Genomic DNA, 22,372 nt, shown 5'->3' on the forward strand with positions numbered 1-22,372 from the left:
ACGTGCCGTGAAATGAACTGTTGAGCATACGTACATTGTAACCGGCTGAGGAGTCCCCGGGAGGATATTATACAGATTATGAAGACAGAACGGTTATTGTAATGTAAGAATTGACACTTGTACATGACATCTGCTGGGTTCTTATACGGTCTACTGGGCCGTTGAATGAAAGAACTGACACTCGTACACGACATTTGGAGGGAAAAACTGACAATTAGAGGGAAAGAACTGACACTCGTACACGACATTTGGAGGGAAAGAACTGACAATTAGAGGGAAAGATTTGACACTTGTACAGGACATTTAGAGGGAAAGAATTGACACTTGTACATGACTTTTAGAGGGAAAGAATTGACACTTGTACAGGACATTTAAAGGGACAGACTTGACACTTGTTCAGGACATTTAAAAGGACAGAATTGACACTTGTACAGGACATTTAGAGGGCCATTGTACGAAAGAACTGACACTCGTACTCGTTTGGAGGGAAAGAACTGACATTTGGAGGGAAAGAATTGACACTTGTACATGACATTTAGAGGGAAAGAATTGACATTTGTACATGACATTTAGAAGGAAAGAATTGACACTTGTACATGACATTTGGAGGGAAAGAATGGACATTTAAAGGGGACAGAATTGACACTTGTACAGGACATTTGGAGGGGAACTGACCTATAGCTAGCTGTTACCAAATACCGTTTCACATGAGATTGCTACTGTGACAACTTTTCAGTAGGAGTAAGACAGATGATCGGGGTATCTCTAGCATACATACGATACACACTCTCTCCGTTCCTCTGTGGCCATTGACCCTCTCGGAAGTACGTAAGTTTTACTGGTTGGAATAATAGCCTCGCGACCTTCTCCTGACAAGTGTCAAGTTAGTCCTAGAGATAACAAGAGGGTCTTTCATGCTAACACCCGGTAGCTAGGGGCTGTAAGGGGCCTTGGAATAGGGTCTTAAAAATCCACGGGAAGTTAACCAATTACATATCGTACAAATCGATTAGATCGATTGTTTTCGCGTCATTTATACAGTACAGTTTTTTTTAATTCTATTTTTGTCTGCACCTTTTGTTCTTGTTCAGCAAACGGTTTATTCAGAAACATATGACAGGGGTCTACCCTGTTGGTCCTTATTAGATCTTAACATAACTGTCTTTGTACGTATGGTGACCATCACTCAGACACCAGTATCTGACGTTCTATATACATGATAACCTATAACTTTACGGCCCGTTACACTTTCTCTTTATTTACATATCAATTGAATAGCATTAGTTAGAAGGGATGTGTCGTTCCGTCTAATCTGATACAACAACTTATTATTTGTTCCGTATCGGAGGGTCAGTGCCCGAGTCATTGCTTAGTTTTTCGCCACTTAGATATACTTCTATTACGGCAGACCCTGGCCTATACACGTGCAAGCTAAACATAGAATTCGACAAACAATTTCGTTTTTAATCAATTTTCAGAATCTGTGGATTCCTGTAAGATGGTTTACGGGGATATCAGAGGTAAGTGATGAGGCTATTATATACTAGGCCCCGGGATGTACGGAGTTATGTCTTGTGTGTGGAATTAGTATCATAGGGTCTACAATTAACATTTTATCTCCATTCTTAAGGATTCTGTAGTATAACAGCTGATTAACAGCCGTACTCCAGAGAAGAAGAATGATGAGGGGCAGAGTAAAGGATTTCCAATGATTCGAGTTCTAGCTATATTTAAGTCGATCCAAGTTAACTCGATGTAAGATAAAATCCGAGCTCCAGCTTTTGCTAAGTCGAAATTCAAGTTCCAACAATGGTCAAAACAAAATAAAAAAATCTAGCTCTGGTTAAGTGGAAAGCATGCTAGTTAAAACATAATATAACCTAGAAAAACAGACCCCAGGCAATCCGAACTCCGCAAACTAACGCAAACACGTGTTAACTCTAAACACTGACGCGAGCAAATGCTGACTCCAAACACTGACGCGAGCAAATGTTAGTTTCAAACACTAACGCACCTGAATGCTAACTCCAAACACTGACGCACCTGAATGCTAACTCCAAACACTGGCGCACCTGAATGCTAAGTTCAAACACTGACGCATCTGAATGTTAACTCTAAACACTGAAGCGAGCAAATGTTTACTCCAAACACTGACACACCTGAATGTTGCCTCTAAACACTGAAACGAGTAAATGTTTACTCCAAACACTGACACACCTAAATGTCAACTCCAAACACTGCAGCGAAAAAATGCTCCAAAAACTTGTTACATCCGGATGCTGACGCAATCAAATATTATGGGTACTTCGCACACTGGCGCAAGCACATGTTCACTCCAAACACTTGCGCGAGCAATTGTTTAAAATTCTAAAAACTGATGCGAGATATTTCAATGATAAATCCGCATCATTAAAGGTTCAAATAGGGCATCATGAAATATCTATTACCATTGTCATTGTGTAATATTTAAGTCTTTTTCTACAGAAATATCCCGAACATTTCATTTTTCCGTCACAATATATTGAAAAATTAGAATCTTGAATGTAAGTGTCTAATGAATATACATGTAGTTGTTCTACGTGGTGTTTTGGCGTTCTTATTGATAGCTTCATTATGTACATGAATAGAGCCACTTAAAAAGCACACTTGAACTAAAATACATTTTATTTCAGAAAGCTCCTCATAAAATAAAATATTACATTTAGGACCATGTAAATGATATAGTGGTTGGCGGTATGTGCCTGCATTGGATCACAGCTGAAGGGTTTACTCTCGAATTACGCATTATACATAGAAAGGAATATTGTCGTGTTGCCAAAGTGGAATTTTAATTTAATTCAATTTATGGATATGTTTTAAGAAAACGTGTTTTTACTTTTCGCGTGAAAATTTGTGAAGTATTGACTATCCTTCACATGAAGCTGTGTGTGATCGTACAAATTATCGCTTGTTTAGGGGGAACTATGGCTGACACGGATGTCATAAATGGATGATACAAGTAAGGAACTATTACATACATTTATGTAGCTCTGACGCTTCATTATATAGGTTTCAACTTTAATAAATTAAATTTTTAAATCGTTATATATGTCAATTGTTATTAGGTGAGCCTCATCACGTCCACCCATTGACGCTCGGGCCTGCTAAACAAGGTAGATACTCATGTCGACATTTATGTCCCTGGGAGGCAACCCGAGGACACCAACAGTCATTCCACGCCTCTCTTCACGGTGGTATACAAATCTTAACGCCGATGACAAGAAAAGATGAGAGACCATGCCAAAACACCAACGGTATCCTTCTAATTTATTGTAGTTCTTTTAATCCATGGTTTAAGATGCAATTTAAGATAGAAACTTTATATAAAAACTATGTTCGCTGGATTTTTATTTTTCTCTCGGTTTTTTTTTCATTTTTTTTTTTTTCATAATTTAACACATTATGTTTCTCATTCAGCTTTAATTCCGTAATTTGTTTCTTTTCTTCTTTTTCTCTATTTGAAAGCAGGAATAAAGTCGTATCAGTGTAAAGTAAACTGAGAGTTAGGCAGACTCGTCGTATAATTAACATTGAACGTTGTGGCATCGCTCGCATAATACAATAGTATTGTTTGATAGGACAGTGTCACAGTGCATTCCGTGCATGGGCGTACATAAGTAAATGCCATCAACTTCGGTGCTGTTTACACTGTCATTTCCGGGGATCCTGTTGACCTATTATGCCGATTGTTTCATCAACATTCAGTTATACTCATTGTTTTTCTAGCATTTCGTTGACTCCATCTCTCCCGGCGCCTGGTACGAACATATGGTACTTCTACCATACTGTAAACAGTACTTTAAAAAAACACATGAATGAATGGCCAGTCCACAAAAGATGCCGTACTATGTCTCCTGCGTTTATATTTTCATCGTTTGATATATGAAACATATGTCATGTAGCATTCGTATATATAAAACTGCTAAATGAGATAAGCAATAAATTATGAGAAGTCTACACGTTAAAATCAGTATAAATTCCTTGCCTATCAAAATCAATTAACGACTTTATACGAAACAGTGGTGACGTCGTTGCGTCACCTTATCCGTGACGTCATATCATAGTACGTTACGTCACAGTAGCGTTTGAAACGATGCCTTACTTCCGGTGACGCCATATATTTTCGCAGCTACTGTCATTTTTTCATTATAATAGCAAAGGCATGGCAAGGTTTGTAATATTCCTTTCTATTTCTGCTCTCTTGATTTTGTCAAGTGTTGCTGCTCCGTTCAGTAGTGATGGTGATGTTATCGAAGATGTACATAATGAAATAATGGAAACTCTTGGTCATATACTTGATTCTGATACTGATACTGAGGAGTATAGGAAAAAGAGAGAGCTCCCTTCATTTAACAGCCCATCTTTACAGACAAGAAAAGGTATGTATTTCTAAAGGATAAGTACATGAATTTCAATTCATTTAAATGTAATGGAATTATACTACTGTACAATAGCTAGGTCCTCCAAATACAATGTAGATATTGCATTTATAAGTAAAACAGATCTAGACTATCGTTTGATTGAACTCTATGTCTCGTTAAGAATACTTCATTAGGTTCATAATTCCAGCAACAGGAATTATCGGTATATTGTATGCAATAAACTACTAAATGAATTTCCAAAACGAGACATGCTTTGAGTGTACGTTTCAGCTGAAGTGTACTGATTGGCGACCTTTTTACTACCACTTACATTGTACCCATTCTCGGCGCCGCGACAAATTTCTTCCAAAACAGGAACACTAATTCGTAAAAAAAAATGGTTACAGAAACATATATATATACATCTTAGTCTGCGAATACGAATTTCCATATACCAACGCACGCTAATGCATTGATGTGTCGATTGCAATAACATGTATTAGGTTACTGACTGTTATAAATACCATACTGAACTACAGTTGCCTTGATCTCTTTTTTAATAGAATCTGGTAAACTTGATGAACACGCTAATGACGACGTCGAAGACAATGATGAAGTGCGTCAGAAGAGGAGTATCTTTGATGAGGTGCTGCACTAGGGTCCATACCAATTACCGAGAATAATCATTGTTTGTTTCACTGAGTTCAACAACAACAAAAAACAAGAAAAGATTCCTTTTTAAAAAACGATAAGTTTGAGATTTGTTTTGACCCCCTTGCTACTTTGTTATAAAACAATTCTTAAGGGATAAGTGCTGATCAGTGATACCCTGTTATAAAACAGTCAGTGGGGTATTTGTATTGCTCAGTGATACCCTGTTATAAAACAGTCAGTGGGTATTAGTATTGCTCAATGATACCTTGTAATAAAACAGTCAGAGGGTATTAGTATTGCTCAGTGATACCTTGTAATAAAACAGTCAGTGGGGTATTTGTATTGCTCAATGATACCTTGTTATAAAACAGTCAGTGGGGTATTAGTATTGCTCAGTGATACCTTGTTATAAAACAGTCAGTGGGGTATTTGTATTGCTCAGTGATACCTTGTTATAAAACAGTCAGAGGGTATTAGTATTGCTCAGTGATACCTTGTAATAAAACAGTCAGTGGGGTATTTGTATTGCTCAGTGATGCCTTGTTATAAAACAGTCAGTTGGGTATTACTGTTGCTCAGTGATACCTTGTTATAAAACAGTCAGAGGGGTATTAGTTTTCCTCAGTGATACCTTGTTATAAAACAGTCAGAGGGGTATTAGTATTGCTCAGTGATACCTTGTAATAAAACAGTCAGTGGGGTATTTGTATTGCTCAGTGATGCCTTGTTATAAAACAGTCAGTGGGGTATTACTGTTGCTCAGTGATACCTTGTTATAAAACAGTCAGAGGGGTATTAGTTTTCCTCAGTGATACCTTGTCATAAAACAGTCAGTGGGTATTTGTATTGCTCAGTGATACCTTGTTATAAAACAGTCAGAGGGGTATTACTGTTGCTTAGTGATACCTTGTAATAAAACAGTCAGAGGGGTATTAGTTTTGCTCAGTGATACCTTGTTATAAAACAGTCAGAGGGGTATTAGTATTGCTCAGTGATGCCTTGTAATAATCCAGTCAGTGGGGAATTAGTATTGATCAGTGATGCCTTGTAATAAACCAGTCAGTGGGGTATTAGCATAGCTCAGTGATGCCTTGTAATTAACCAGTCAGTGGGGTATAAGCATAGCTCAGTGATGCCTTGTAATAAACCAGTCAGTGAGGTATTAGTTTTGCTCAGTGATGCCTTTTAATAAACCAGTCAGTGGGGTATTAGTATTGCTCAGTGATGCATTGTAATAAACCAGTCAGTCAGGTATTAGCGTAGCTCAGTGATGCCTTGTTTTATTACATGTTTAGCATCAATGGAATATGAGGTTTTCAGTTTACATTTTTTTACTGTAATAAGTAAGTTATGACACTGACAGTCTTATACTGTCACACTTATATAAGTTATAACGATCAATCAGTGAGTAGGATTCAATGTAAAAAATAACAACACATTTTAAATTGGCTTTGTCAGTTGTGACGTCACATTAGGTTTTCTTATTCTGATGTCGTAATACCGTCCCTTTCTCAGTTATTTTCGGCGGGAGATGAACTATCTATTCACGGAAGGCAATGGCTGCTGATTTAAAAAAAAAAAAAAAAACAGAATGAGTAATAGAAATGAAAGCAATAACAGTTGGCTTACTGAAATAAGAAATATGTTTTATAATTGAAATCATAATCAGAGCTTAATGAAACATGTTCTTTGTATTTAATACAGTATGCATATACACACTGACCTTCGATAGCATTGTAATCCGTCATTGTCTATGATTATATTTCAGATTTCATCCATTGGAAGTCTTACTGACTCTCCTACGTCCATGCAGCTAGCAATCCACAACGAAATCGATGATAATAATGACAAGGTTGACGATAATAATGACAGATTAGATGATGATGATGATGATGACAGAGATGATGATGATGATGATGATGATGATGATGATGATGATGATGATGATGATCATGATGATCATGATGATGATGATCATGAGGATCATGAGGGCAATAACCGAAGAAAGAGAGATTCCGATATACAGAAAGGGGGAGAAGAAGAGAAAGCTGAAGAAAGAGAAAAAGGAAAAGAAGAAGAAGAAGAAGAAGAAGAAGAAGAAGAAGAAGAAGAAGAAGAAGAAGAAGGAAAAAAAGAAGAAAAAGAAGAAAAAGAAGATGAGGATGACATGGGCTTTGAGAAAAACGATATAGAATCGGGAGTAAATGGTGATGGTGACAACGATGACGATTTGCTGTTAGGAAGGAAGAGAAGAGACGGAGATTCAGGCGTCGATGATCATGACATGATATCATACCGGAGAAAGAGATATACAGATCCAGATAGTGATGATGAAGACGACGGTTTTGAGGCAACATTGCAGACGAGGAGGAGGGTTACAAAACCCGATCAGAATAAACCTGTAGCTGATGTCAAGGTAGCACCCGTTGATGAAACAGGCCACGTGTTAATAACTCATACAGTGAAAGATGCTATCGGAGAGGAGAGCAACGATAAAGACGACGGCGATGCGCATAGTGACTACATGAATTCGAAGCGGAAAAACAGAGAAACAGAATTAGAGCTGAAAGCAGTAACTCAAAACAAGGTTACAGAAAGCGATGATTCGGGCGATGTTCCAATGGTCCGAGCAGTGGGAGACGTCAGCCATGATAATGACAACGAAAACAGCGACGACGAGTATGATATTATGAGGAAAACGAAAGATTTAAAAACAGAGGTAGACGATAACGATGATGATCAGGAAAAAGAGGAAGACGATGAATCTGACGAGAACGATGATGATAGTAAACCAGTACTACGGGGAAGACAGGTTTTAAGTGATGATGAGGAGAACTTAGATGATGACGAAAACAATGACGACGATAATGACGACACTTCAGAAAGACGGAAACGTGAAGCATTTGAAAACTTTATCGGCCTGGATGATGACGATATTGATGACGAAGATGAAGATTATATAGGCAGATTAAGGAGAACAGCTCATGTTAAACCCACCTCCCCTGCTCCATCCAATAACACTGCTGTGACTCCGTCTCCATCGTCTGAAGACCTGCTCCAATCTCTTCTACGCCAGTCGATATCCATGCGCGATAACGCGTCGACATCAAACGACGACGACGACAATGAAACTTTCGACGACGATGATGAAGACGACGATGAAGACGACGACGACAATGATGATGACGAAGACGACGACGAAGACGGCGGGGGCCATGATGATAACGCTTCAAATAAGAAAAAGGAATTAGAAAAACAACTTCGATCCATTATTGATACCATGAGTAAACAGAAGCGAGACGCACCAGGTAAGTCTGATTTGTTTTCTGTTTCCCACAAATTCCCATGGAACGGATTTATCTTGTGTTCACTCAGTATTCAACAAAACATCATAAACAATCCCTTTTTTGACTTAGCTTCATTGTAAAATTCCTAAAAATACATGCTCTCTTCGCTGTGACTATCACAATGTATGATCGTTGTCATGCTGTATAACCGAACCTGTTTTCCTCTTTTGCGTAAATGTTGCGCTGTTGTCTATCTCAAACTGGTGTCATGTTGTACAACTGTGGTAATTCTTTGTTTGTTTCACAACAAATATAGATCTCTTAACTCACGACTCATGGAATAAACCTGTGAGGAGTGGGTACACTTTTTGGTTAAAACACTAGTAAGTAACACCATGGACCTCATTTCATTGGTCAATCTTTTAGTACTGACCTTTGGTAACAATAATTTAAACCGTTATGGTCTTTCATTATGCCATCATGATTCATGACAATTGTTTGCCTGACTGGAAACAGGACTTGTGCTTTTCTAAGAGATGAATGTTATAATATAAAATTTGCAAAATTTGCATTTCGAGAGGCACGGTAGTCTAGTGATAGGACGCCTGGCTCGTGACCGAAGGGTTGCGTGTTCGAGTCACGGCAAGGCACTGTGTTGTATCTATTCTATGTTTGTTCCAGTCAACTCAGCTGTAAATGAGTACTTGGTTGGGCAGAGCTAGAATTGTTGAATGTTAGCTGTAAGCGCCGAAATGGCAGCACTGGCTGTATGCTACCCAGGGGGTTGAGAAAGTTATTGACTGGTTGCAAAGGCCCTATAACCATGGATAATAATTTGTGAACCGCTTTGAGACGACCAACGGACTAGGTTGGGATAAAGTGGTATATGAGAACCTCGAATTATTAAAAGACTCTCTGTAAAACTAGTGTCTTCATACAATTTGATATTAAATCGACTTGAGTTTATAGATCAACATGATAACAACTATCGCTCTTTGGGGAACCTTTATATCTGTAACTATTGTAACGGTGTGTGACACACTTTATTGACATGTTTTGCTCTGGTAAAAGCTGTCATGTTGTTTACCACAAGCTGTTGTCATGCCTTGTAACTACCGTTGTTGTTATGTTGTGACCCTGAATCCGTAATCATGTTGAGTACCTTTCTGACGTCACAATCAAGCATACCTAATGCTTCTGACGGATTGGTCAATAATTTGTAATAATAAATATTAATAATATACAGCATTATATATACTGACACTGGTTAAGAAGAAGAAGCTGTTTAAAGAAATTGTTGACGGACGGACGACGGACGGACGGACGACGGACGCCACGGTATGGCATAAGCTCACATTGGTCCTTCGGACCCGATGAGCTAACAATTAATATATGCAGTTATCAATACAATTTTTGAGGAACTCGCAGGAGCTGCCTTATCAGGCGCTAACTACTAGTCCTATGCCACCTGGCTCATATCTCACTATGTGCGTATGCCTGCGTGTGTGCTGGAGATGTATTGTGTTCTGTTTTGTAATGGGTCCGTGCTTCCAACGGCATCATTTATCGTGCCACCTCACTTGAATGCTACAGCACAGATACCGCAACATCCTCCCAAGACCAATTTACACTCGACCTGGGTTGTTGGAGTTGTGTGGGCAGGGGAAAAACACTTTCTCTGAATATCCATGCGTACGACGACTTCGGGGATCGAGCCCCGGCCGCCTGCGTGGAAGGCCGGAGTGTTAACCACTCGACCAATCCGCCATAACTTATTACAGCTAAAATCAGTGAGAACATGAACAAAATCGAACCGGAAGGACAGGAATTTCAATCTTGTACCAGATAATCAGAAGCCATGGCAGCCATATTGTTATATAGGATCAGGTTCAAAAGTTCTTCTTCACCATGTTCACTTTCCACTGAGTACATTTTACCACCAAGTATGAACAAAATCATACCAATAAAACCAAATCTGGGACATGTGGCGTTAAGGTTGTCTGCCAAGTATCATTAACCAGTTGTATACCAGGCAAGTTAAATCAAATCCGATCTTTCCTTCATGAGTTATCATTAAATATGTTTAGAATTCGCCTATCATCAAACCTGAGTAAGAGGTTTGTGTAAGTAGGGAACTAGGCAAGTTTGACTGAAATCCGACAATGCCATCACAAGATTTTGTACGAAAACATATCTGCCATTCAGATCATCAGAAGCCTCAATAAATATGTTCAGAATTTGCCAAACATTGAGTTATCGAAAAGCAATTAATCAATCAAAAGACAGCGGCCTCATTTATTAAGGGCAGAATTTTGCCAAACATCAAATCCGAGCAACGGCTTGGTAAGTACATTTAGTATTCAAGGCAAGTTTTATCAATATCCAATCATTCCCTCATAACATATTACGTAGGAAGCAGCAACCAGACAATCAGAACAATTCAGTCTATTAAATATCTTGAATTCCCTTCAACGTCAAAACCTGAGCAAGAGACTTGAGTAAGAAGTACATCAGGGAAGTTTAATAAATATTTGGTCATTCTGTCATACTAGAAGAGTACCGCAAGGAAAACAATCAGAAAATCAGAACGTTGCAGACCCATGAGCATCAAACCCCAGCGGGAGACTAGCGCAAGTGGTTTGATCAAAATCAGATCTTTCCGTCATAAGATAATTTGCGGAAAGCAATACACCAATCAGAATGCATCCGTCTCATTAAATAGGCATAGAGTATATTGAACATTAAATTCAAGTGAGAAACTTGGAAAAGCAGTATACCTTACAAATGTTATCAACATTTACGAACTATTTCATAATATATCGTGCAGAAAGCAATCAGTCGATCAGAATGCAACCTACAATGTCAATTACTCGCTCAAGTTGATTTTGATCCAAATTTGAAAATCCACATGGCTGCCAGTGGCCATTTTGTATTTTGAAATCCGCACAAATGCCTTTTTTTCGACTATTATTGAAAATTTAGTGGTGCTGATGTGGTCTGATTGACTGGTGGTTTCCGGATAGTATCTTCTGCAGGGAGTGTCAGGGATTGGCATAAAACTTGTCAAATATATACTTATTACCAAAGTAACTCGCTCTTGCTTGATACCTGGCCAAATTTTACAAATATTGAATGTGCTGCAATTTGATTACTAATATACTAGCAAATATAATGAATTCCATTCCTTCATCATGGGTTAGTTGCAAAAATCAGCTTTCGTTCCACTGACGTCACATCCACGTACATAGCTAGCAGTATCGGTGAGTCGGTTTAGTTTTGGTTTTATTAGGTTAATTAAACTTTCTAAGGTCATTTACGGACGTGATATTGGTCAACTTCCGTAAGCAAATCATCAGTGGGTTGATTTGTGTTACGGGGTCATAAGGAAGAAATCAGCTGTATATACATTGTACATCTAATCATATATTGCTGTATATTGACCATATGGAAGACGAGCTTCATGCTAAGTATGTCATCAAGAATAAATAAGAAAGAAAACTAAGAAACTGTTTTATAAGGTCAAAAGGTGGAGATTGTATTACAGGGTCAGAAGTCGGTAATTTGTTTTACATTGTTTCGAGAGAAAAAATAAATTAAAATTAAAATGACGGGATGAAATTTTTAGTTCACAAGCATCAATGTGGAAAACAGTAGATTACTTTAAGTGACTTAATATGGTAGTTCGATCTCAAGGTAACGTGAAGGCTTTTTCTAAATTTCCTTGATTTACTGTATCCTCAACTTACAGATTATGAACCTCAATATACCGACGTAGATGATGACCTCGAGCAAAATGACTTCCTTATTGAAAAAGAAGTTCCTTCGATCAAGCCCCGTAATTCACAAAAACACACACGGATACACATCTCTGAACCATCTGACTTCGATATCAATGAAGATTCAAAGAAGTCTGCTACAGCCATGGTAGATGTACACCCACACCCACCGGAAGTAACAGTTCAACGTACAAGTAGTAATGACGTTTCAATGGCAAAAACGAAAAATATGGGAGGGGAACCATCGGGTCCTATAGCAACAAAGAGCAGACTTGAGCAGCAATATTCGGCGTTCTTTACGAAAAACGCCAAAAGTTAGTATCGAAAAGCTCAATTTTAAACAAAAATCGTTTTTAAATGTCATCCTCGAAACTACAGTATTTGCACAAAATCAAGACCCGGCTTGTAGGTCAGAAAGTTTACATTTTCAAATATACCAAGCTTCCAAATTATTAGCTTAATCACTTCTTACTTCAGATACTTTAGTACTAAAAATAGAATCTGTCCTTTTTTATAAAAGTATCAAATCAGGATGATCACACCCGATATATATCAACAATAATAATCATAACCCCTGTTGACAATTTTGAAAACAAATGGAATGAGTGAAACTTGATAAACATGAAGCTGGTGTTGACGGAAATCCTTTGTATCGATAGGTCGTGTCACCTGGGTGGAGCCTAAGATGATGCAGAACTGTTGGGCACAAGCCATGCTAGCCTCGCGCTTCGGATATTCGCCCAGTTGTAACTCTGATGGTTCTTTCTCGCCAAAACAATGCTTCCTGGAAAGGTTAGTGGTTCTTATAGGGTTGGTTTGGTTTAGTATTGTTTAATGTCCTATCATCAATTATGGTCATTCAAGGACGGCCTCCCCTGTGTGCAAGATGCATGCGTGTAGTGTATGCATGTGTGTTTTGGGGGGCTGCGATATGTTCGTGTTTGTCTCCTTGTGATAGCGCGGAACTGATGCCGACTTTATAGTGCTACCTCCCTGAAACATACTGCCGAAGACACCCAGCAGGACACCCCATCCGGTCACATTATACTGACAACTGGCGAACCAGTCGTCTCGCTCCTAAATTACTGAGCGTTAAGCAGGAGTAGAAACTACCATTTTTACAGACTCTGGTATGTCTCGGTCAGGACCAAAAGAACCAAAAGCCTTCCTTATAGGGGCGAGCGCTCAACTAAAGGCCAAAAGTGAGGCATTGTCAAGGGAGACATTAGGAAAAAGAAAGTTGTTTAGAAAGAAGAGAAAAGATAAGATCCCAAATTTAGTCGCCTCCTACGATCATACAATGGGGGCATCAGATACAATTCTTACGCCCTACCTGCAGGGAGTCTTCTGATAGGTGATAGATGGGGAGTAACTCGGAGTTCACATACAGAAAGTCCCAATGATACGCGACGTGGTAACAGTACCGACGATGTAGCGTAGAAAGTCATGGTACATGTTGTATAGTGGTGCAATTATATTTCGAATATAAAACTTGCAGTCAAAGATAAACCAGTTATGGCAGATAAAATACAATGTGCATTAACGCAAAAAATACACCTAAACAAGCGTTATTGTGAAAACTGCCGAAGCACTGTTCTTCGCTAGAATAAGTGTTTTTACTCTAATCGTTGTTCAAATCGACAGCGACCTTTAATGTTTAGGTCGACATCATCACTTAATTAAAATTCGACAATAACATACAGGTAGTTAGTCTAGAGGAATGTCCGGCATTTTAACAATTAGTCATATCCTCCTTAATCAACTCTTGTCATCAATATGGCGCGGCTCTGATCAGTCCAAAACCACATTCATCATCCAGTAAGTGTATTATAGTCCGGACCCTGTCCAGTAACGGCTAGTTTGTGTTTGACCAGGGATTATCACTATCATCTCTGACCAGTCAGTCAAGTGTCCGGACAGTGAAACAAATCCCTTGGTCAATATAACCAATAGATTGACTTATAACCTGTAGTCTAGGTAATGATTCCCCCCAGTAAGATACCGATATAGACCTAATACATCACTGATAAAGTTGACCGGAAGCTTATATTGACCGCCAAAGTTCACGTGTACAATGAGTTCAATGAGACAACTTGACGGTGACCCAACGATACGACATGTTTAGTAGACTGGGAATATATGTAGCAAAGAATCCTCAAACTTAATGTGGTATTTGATTGTCTAACCCAAGACTTGCTTCAAGCCGAGGTTAACGCTATCGAGAACCTCCCGCTGAGGGTTGATATTTCTGGGACATACCCTCACTAAAACAAACTTTTACCAAAAACAATGGCATCAGCATCTTTACATTTCCATTTCTTTTCTTGTAACATTTTCACATCTTTTCTTGCGCCAAGGCTGATTGTGATGTTATATATAATTATAATAATATCTCCGTTGTATAATGATGTTTCGTTTTGTTTTGGCAATTTTGACACACATCTGCTTGAGGCTATCTCCCCCTAGATGTGAAAAGCTGACATCTTACAACTGCTAATTCTAAGCCTTGAGTCTGACCCAAAAGTTACATTCTTGGGTAGAATGATTGATTCTTCTTCCTCAAACTCTTAACAGACTCTTGTGTAAAAGAGGACATTAACAATACAAATACAACACTAAATATATATTAACATTTCTAGATAATGTTTACACAGACTAAGGCCATATTTGTAAAGAGCAGGAAAAAACGTGCGGTATACCTCTATTTCAAATATACCTGCAAGATCTTCAGGGTAAGCTTGTACAACAAATTGTATGTTCTTGAGGGAATGTTACTTGCCGACGGTAACATTACCACAGTCAATCAATCGACGTTTTAATACGTTTTCAATCGTGATGTTGTAAAAAAACCGCCGTCATAGGATTGTGACGTCCTAATAGAACCGGTCACTAGGTGCACCTATTTGGGATACTCGTTCACGCAGAGTTGGGAGTATGTAACCAGGGTTGTAGGATAGGGACATTTCACGACTGGTATTTTCAAATTGGGTAAAACCCCAGGCATTTGTCGCAGGATTTGTACCAATTTGTGCATCCCAATGGTGGAATTTCCCTTTCGTATACCTTTGTGCGTAAAAGAGAGTGTTTTTTTTTCTCATTCCAATCATTTAAAGTAGCTCGGAAACCTAAAAAAAAGGCGTTGCAATTTCCGCATCGAGGCATCTAAATGTTTCCGATTTAGTGGTGTCACATTATTGTTGTTCCATTGTGACGACGCGCACATGAAACTAGAACACTGACAGGTCAGTAAGGGCCCCGTCTTGTGGCAAATATATCCCCCATAATCATCAAGAAGCAATCTGCCCATATAGCTGAGCTTGACGTTTGACATTTGGACTTCAAAAAGAATCGCAAGGAAGCAAAATATACATTTTACATGTACTATGATGTGATGTGTTTCCTTCCACCTCCATATTTGCTGGGCTAACAGAAATGTAATTACCGGTGCAATACTCATTTGTTAGCTTTGATTTGTTTTATTTCACTTTAAATACCTTCTCCATCAAGAGCCAGGGTCAAAGTCAGAGATCCACTTTGTCTTTGACCTTTGGACCCAAATGACCTTGACCATTAACCCAAGGACCCTGATCTTTGGTCAGTTGACTTATTCTTTAATTCCGACCAACTTTGCTTCTTAATATCATAACAAAATGTTAAATGTTAAAATATCATGACCTTGACCTTTGACCTCCGATACGGGGCCCTAATAAGGTGTAATATTAGAAAGATTAGACACTTCCGGTCAGAGTTAGATTAATTGTATACATCCTACCCTGAGGGTGTGACAGGGAAATCTCCAACCCGAGGAGTGAATATTTGGTTGTCTTACCCGAGAGTAGGTATCTTAACAATGTCCAATAGTTATCTCCTTTTGCAAAATCTTAAAATATGTATTAATATACGCACAGGCAATGTTAATCTGGTCAAATTCATCGGCAAATGAAACGAGTCACATTTGGAAGTTGTATTGAGTCCAACTTGAGTAGAAATTGAAATATTATAACATTAGGTATACATAAGGTATTTCTACACTATCAGCGGTCAGTTGGTGTGGTCATTTATCTTGAAATCCATTTGACCCATTCCGGCCAGTATCAACACCTGAGTGGAAGGTGATGGACAAGTAAACAGCTTTAAACACTAACAGGATCAGGGGGGATAACATACCCTTTGATCGTGGCGACATATTAGGACCAGGGACAATTGTCACAAAGCTACCTCTCCTCTACCGGAATTAGCCACGTCACGCGCTCTCCTTCTTCTAATAATAGCCATGTCACACGTTTTCATAGCGCTGAAAACTACAACCAGTCTAAGACGGGTCACAGTTTTACATTCGCCTAGTATTTATATTTGTTACGATTGTTTGACAGTCACTAGTTTATATATATATATATATTCTTACCTGGCTTATCTTCCTTGTCTTCTTCACAGATGCTGGTGTGTCCATAGAGACGGAGGTCCCCAAGACTCGAACGTGAACTCACGCTTTGTGTACTCCGTGGCGGCCATGATGTTGGAGTGTACGCAGAATCCATAAACAATGCTCGTAAAACTTACTTCATGTCGATGTTTGATGACGCCCATTTATAGAATCGTGTGTGTAATAAATTAATGGTAAACAGCAACATAGAGCTTCGTGTGTACTTCGTGTGTGCTTTCGTGTGTACTTCGTGTGTACTTTCGTGTGTACTTCTGGGCTTGCTTGTTTTAATGAACATTTCGTGGGGCTTGCCTTGTTCTAATGAACATTTCGTGGAAATATATTATACAGTTTTATAAAGTTGTTGAAAAACGACTGCTTTATTAAAATTTGAGATTCTTTTTCTCCAATCCTATCAATACTATGTTTGAAATCAATGATTTTCAGCATTTGTAATCTGTTTTATTTCTGACGTCGAAAGCGGATCGTGACATCTTATTTTTCTTGTGACGTCATACTACACATGTAGTTCCTTTCATCGGCTATCTCTCATGACTTAGTGTGTGAAAGAGAAATCAAAGCTGTGGAGATGACAGAGGAATAGTGAACATGTCAAACTGGAGAAAATCCAGTGAATAGTGGGAAACGAAATATAGAGAGACTAGGGTCACCTAACTTAGGGGGGGACATTAAGTTCGTAAACATGTAACGTTTACTTTACGTGGCTTATGTAACAGACGATTTAGTCTCTACTGTAACTGCCAACACTCTATTTCGTTTACTTTTCACAGTAGTTCCAACACAAACGTTAAGATGTTAACCAAATACAGTAACGATTTAACAGCTCTGAGAGCTCTTCACCACGTGGTAGGCAACAATTAGTAAATCAAAGTTTATCGAGGAGGTATTTGTACCTAGGATAAGAGGGACACAAACGCGTGTGAGTCGTAGCTCTTGGTCATACATTCCAAATGTGTGAGCGATTAGGTGTTTAGTCGGAGACAAGAGTAGACAGAACTGACCGGAGGTGTCGGGCGAACCGTCAAGTGGCCGATATTGGTCACTCAACACAGCAATGTGAACAGATAGTGACCATCGCAATGGCCAGTTCTCTTGCTCGGCAACACTGTCAACATGGAGATACTTTCATCTCAACCAACATATTTGGGAAATGGTGTGAATGGGACAATAATATATTGTAACTGACCCCTGGCCGACACCCTAATAATGACCGGTGATGGACAACATCCATCAAAGACTGGCCTCAATATAATCCCTCGTCATGTCCAACACTGCTGACGTATACCGATTACACGAAATGGGTCAATATCAAGAACTTGAAACAGTCTAGTTAGGTGTCTTGAAAATTAACAGCAATCTTTAAAACAAACGGAATACAACGTTTTACAAGAAGCTGAATTGCTTTTAACGATGTTGTGGTGGACACACCATTAATCGTTGATGACATGTAAACAATGTATAGTAATAACGGTATATTTATACTCGCACCACGACACTACGGCGACAAACACCTACCAAACAGATGTTGGTGGGGTGGAGTTATGAACAGGTAACACGGGTGACAGTTCTATGAATGATGGGTGAACATTTCACACAGTAATCTGGAATCGTACGTGGACTGTAGCAAGTATATTTATCTTGACCATCATTACGTCACAGATATCATCCCAGCTGGCTGAGATACCATTGTGTACAAACATGTGTAATCGTCAGCGTTACGTCACATCGATACCCGAACAGCTACCCGTTCCCACGCCCCGAGTACACTCAGTTTATTGCGGAACCTGACTAGTCTGGACCCCGTTGGTGGTCTAGTGAGTGAGAGGTTCTACTGTTACTCTATGGAGTATTATTACATAATGGCTAGCATCACTAACATGTCAAACGACATTATACCGGTCCTTTCTACTTCAGATAAGGAAGTACAGCTCTCTGATTGGCAACGTACAACGACAAATAGCAGAAGTGTTATTTTCACACTAGCACATATAATCTGAGTGTTATTTCCGCCCAAGCACTACATTTCACTACTGAACTTTGGTTAAAATACAAGACCTATAACTCGACTTGAGAATATAAAACGACACCATTCCTAAACATTGAATTCTTTTCAGTTGGCTTTCATAGCCAATATGAATGCCAACTGGAATGTGAAAAATCCATGAGCGACAGCCTTCATATTGAGTTTGAATGCCAACCGAAAGCTGTTATAATACTAATATCTACCATTAAAGAAAATATTTCAATCTCATTGAAAATAATATTTCTTTATGAAAGAAAGCATTTGACTAAAATAAGTGTACATTTGTGTATGCTGGTTTAATAGATAGAACAGTCATCCCGAGGGGAGGGTCAGTGGTGTCAAGCGTTAACGCTATGATGTAGTAATGATGATGTCGCCACGCGATCCATGGCATTCATAGCTGATATTAATACCATTTAAACCTACAAGATTGAGCGGCAGTGTTATAGAATGGTAAATATATTACGAAGCATTCCAAATACTATACTGACGGAAATAAGTAACGCATTTTTTGCGGGGCCGATATCGCTGCCTTTAACATCCTCACCATATATACTAGCGGAAAAGAGAAACTGTGCATGCTTCAAGCTGGTATGGGCCAAGCCGTTGTCTCTACACGTTTTCATGTCCATCGAAACACAATCCGGGATTTGTGGAGACGACATCAACAGTTTGGTCACGTCGGCGATCGACCTCGTGCGGGACTTCCACGTGTGACGTCACGTCAACAGGACAACCATATTCGACTTGCCCATTTGAGAAATCGCTTCCAAACGACAAGTTTGACTGCACGGACAATCCCTGGGTTGCTACCAATAAGCCCGAGAACTGTTCGGAACCGATTGCGTGAACGAGCTATCCGTCCGCGACGTCCTGCAATCCACACAGTTCTTCTGCCACGTCATCGTGTAGCACGGCTGGACTTGTGCAGAAGGCATCTGCGATTTACTCGACGGGATTGGGCAGGCATTTTGTTTACGGACGAGTCGCGAGTCCACCTGGATAGTAGTGACGGCCGTTCCAGAGTGTATCGTCGCGTTGGAGAACGTTTCCGTGACGCGTGTGTGGTACAACGACGTTCTTTCGGCGGAGGCAGCGTTATGATTTGGGGCGGCATCACAGCCAACGGGAGAACGCCTCTGGTGGTTGTTAACGGGAATTTGAACGCGCTACGTTACCGTGACGAGATCCTCCGGGCCCACGTCGTTCCATTCGTGCAAGGGCAGCAACGTCACATTACGCTACAGCAGGACAACGCCAGGACACACACAGCTCGTGTCGCTATGGACTTTCTGGCCCAGCAGAACGTTGACGTGTTGCCCTGGCCTGCTGTATCCCCCGATCTGTCGCCCATTGAACACGTCTGGGATGAAATGAAGCGCAGATTACGGGCATTACCTAATCAACCGGTGACGTTGGCTGACTTGGCTGCAGCGTTGGTACAGATCTGGAATGCCATCCCACAAGCATTCTTGAACCGTCTGATAGGTTCCATGCGTCGACGTTGCCAGGGGTGCATTCAGGCAAACGTGGACATACGAGGTATTAACTTTGTGAACTCAGTATTGACCCCTGCTGTGTTTACGTCACTCTTGAGCGGAACTTATTGATTCCATAACGTGGAAAATGGAATGCAACTGTTAATAAATAACAAATAAATTGTCCCTGAAAACCTTGTTGTTCTACGTCATACACATTTATTTTTATAACACATTTTAGGCCTGCACAGTTTCTTTTTTCCGCTAGTATATATAGAACTCATCAGTATGTGCAATCTTTAAACTGGTATGTTATTCAATTCCTCCGTGAGTATCTGTGAGTGTGACGTTGTTTGTGGAATTGGCGTGTTTTCTAACTCCCCTGTCCAGTTCGTCCCACAAATATTCATAGTGGACAAAATCTGGACTGTATGGTCGCCAGTCAAGACCATACTGGAACAATGTGTAGGCCAGAAAAGTAAGAAATTTCCTTGCCACGTGTGGCCCTATTGTCCTGCTAGGTTGTATTCGGCTGAAGGATAAGGGGAATGACGTGGGGCTGGGGGATCTGATCCCGGAATGAGCAGCTGTGAGATTGCCCTCGATGACAATTAAGGGGATTTAAACACCGTTTGTTGACGCATGCATTAGCATAACGTTCGCCGCGACGTCGGCGGCTATATATAACATAAGGGGAATGTCGTGGGGCTGGAGGACCTGATCCTGGTATCTAACGGCTGTTTGTTTGCCCTTGGGTACAACTAAGGGGATTTTAACACCATCTGAAACGTATCCCCAAAGCATAACAGACATTCCTCAAAATCTGTAATTTGTCTTAACGCATGCATTTGCATATCGTTCACCGTGACGACAGTAGACATGTTGGCGGCTATGTCTAACGTAAGGACGTCGTGGCTTTTAATTAAAATCGCGTAACTGGTATCTGACCGTTTTCGGGCACACTCGGCGTCCATAATAACCAAGGACGTTGTTCATGTTTCTGTCGCCGTTTGGAAACGGTTCCGGAGGTGAGACAGACGTACGTGGACGTCAACTAATCAGACAATCTGTTAGTTAATCGCACAGTGCCCCTAAGGCGACTAACTAAACGGGCGATAGTTGATATATCCATAAACATCGAATTGTTGTGATTGACCTGGCTAAATAAGAGCAAAATAATCCGTCTTCTCTCAACTTCAGACATTCGCGGCATTCTAATGTTTACTGGTTTTGGACTAAATTGTTGTGCACTCTATCTAAGCATTTCAAGTTTATCCCAGGTGGGCATGCACCGGATACTTGAATTTTGACAATTTTGGTAAAGTGTGCAGCAAGGTTTCGTATATGGGTCTTGTACAAATTTGAGTCAGCACCCCTTTGGCAGTACAAGGAGAAATAATTCTACCATTTCACTGAAGTTGGTCTACAAATAGTGAAGTTATAAAAACAAAACCAGAGTTGCAATACGTGTTCTTTTTCTGATAGTATTCTAAATCCCGAGCAATTCATATCTAACGGCCCTATATGTTGTGTAAGTGTTCAGACGTTCAGTTCCTAGAGCTGACTTGATATCTCTGATCAGTCTAATGTTAATGCGGAAGTGTTGTTTCGGACAATCTGTCAGCAGTCTAATATGAATGTGTAAGTGTTTCGGACCTTCAGTTCCTAGTGCGCGCTGATATCTGGGATCAGTCTATTGCTGCTGATTATAGCTAACAGGTTGAGCCCTGATCACTAAACCAGTAAATGAAAAACATGTCAATTTGATGTTTATTGATGTTCGTTTGAGTCTCGTATCAGAACTTACATGTCAATAAATTACATATTTGGTCAAATCTGAAGGAATTATCGTATCTCTCTTAGGCTAATGGCAAATACACTGGTATCTAGCAACTGGTCAATTTCGGCCACTATGAATACATATATGTACATATACTTGTATGTCACTGGACAGTCACTGACCACAGGTTTATATACAGACGCTCTTTGATCACACTAAGATAAGGATTTAAAACCCAAACGTTAAATATTATCGTTTTGATGTTTGATTTATTTTTCTTTACACGCTATTCAATCACGATACGTACGAATTCACTCTATAGTGTGTGTTAGTTTTGCCAATACAATGACTTGACACGTATAGCAATGTATCGTAAAAGGTGGAACTCATATATCTATGTAGGCGGTGGCGTAGCATATATGCATGCTTGTATTCTTAAGCATATACACACACAAAAATAAGATTTTTTTCAATCTTATATTTTTATTAATTTCATTTTTTAATAATCAAAAATAAATGAATCATAAAAA

The 22,372-nt window shown here is 39.6% G+C and overlaps 1 protein-coding gene across 3 annotated transcripts; it reads left to right on the forward strand.

Moving 5' to 3' along the window:
• The first annotated feature begins 4,121 nt into the window (after positions 1–4,121).
• LOC110459967 (protein starmaker-like) lies at positions 4,122–16,745 on the forward strand. Of its 3 annotated transcripts, XM_021512543.1 has the most exons (6): positions 4,122–4,418; positions 4,964–5,046; positions 6,823–8,362; positions 12,090–12,431; positions 12,777–12,909; positions 16,552–16,745. In XM_021512543.1, the coding sequence occupies exons 1-6, from the start codon at positions 4,202–4,204 to the stop codon at positions 16,655–16,657; spliced, it is 2,421 nt and encodes an 806-aa protein (XP_021368218.1). In that variant the 5' UTR covers positions 4,122–4,201; the 3' UTR covers positions 16,658–16,745. The 3 variants fall into 3 exon arrangements, with proteins under 3 accessions (XP_021368218.1, XP_021368219.1, XP_021368221.1); XM_021512544.1 differs by lacking the exon at positions 12,090–12,431; XM_021512546.1 differs by lacking the exons at positions 12,090–12,431; positions 12,777–12,909.
• The last annotated feature ends 5,627 nt before the right edge of the window (positions 16,746–22,372 follow it).

Source organism: Mizuhopecten yessoensis, unplaced genomic scaffold (genome assembly GCF_002113885.1).
Source record: "Mizuhopecten yessoensis strain PY_sf001 unplaced genomic scaffold, ASM211388v2 scaffold10275, whole genome shotgun sequence".
Classification (NCBI taxonomy): domain Eukaryota; kingdom Metazoa; phylum Mollusca; class Bivalvia; order Pectinida; family Pectinidae; genus Mizuhopecten; species Mizuhopecten yessoensis.

Bases quoted from the DNA above. Each gene is read 5' to 3' on its own strand.
- LOC110459967 (XM_021512543.1), top strand. From the start codon at position 4,202: ATGGCAAGGTTTGTAATATTCCTTTCTATTTCTGCTCTCTTGATTTTG. The intron at 8,363-12,089 runs GTAAGTCTGATT...CTCAACTTACAG, and splicing joins ACAGAAGCGAGACGCACCAG to ATTATGAACCTCAATATACC. The intron at 12,432-12,776 runs GTTAGTATCGAA...TTGTATCGATAG, and splicing joins CTTTACGAAAAACGCCAAAA to GTCGTGTCACCTGGGTGGAG.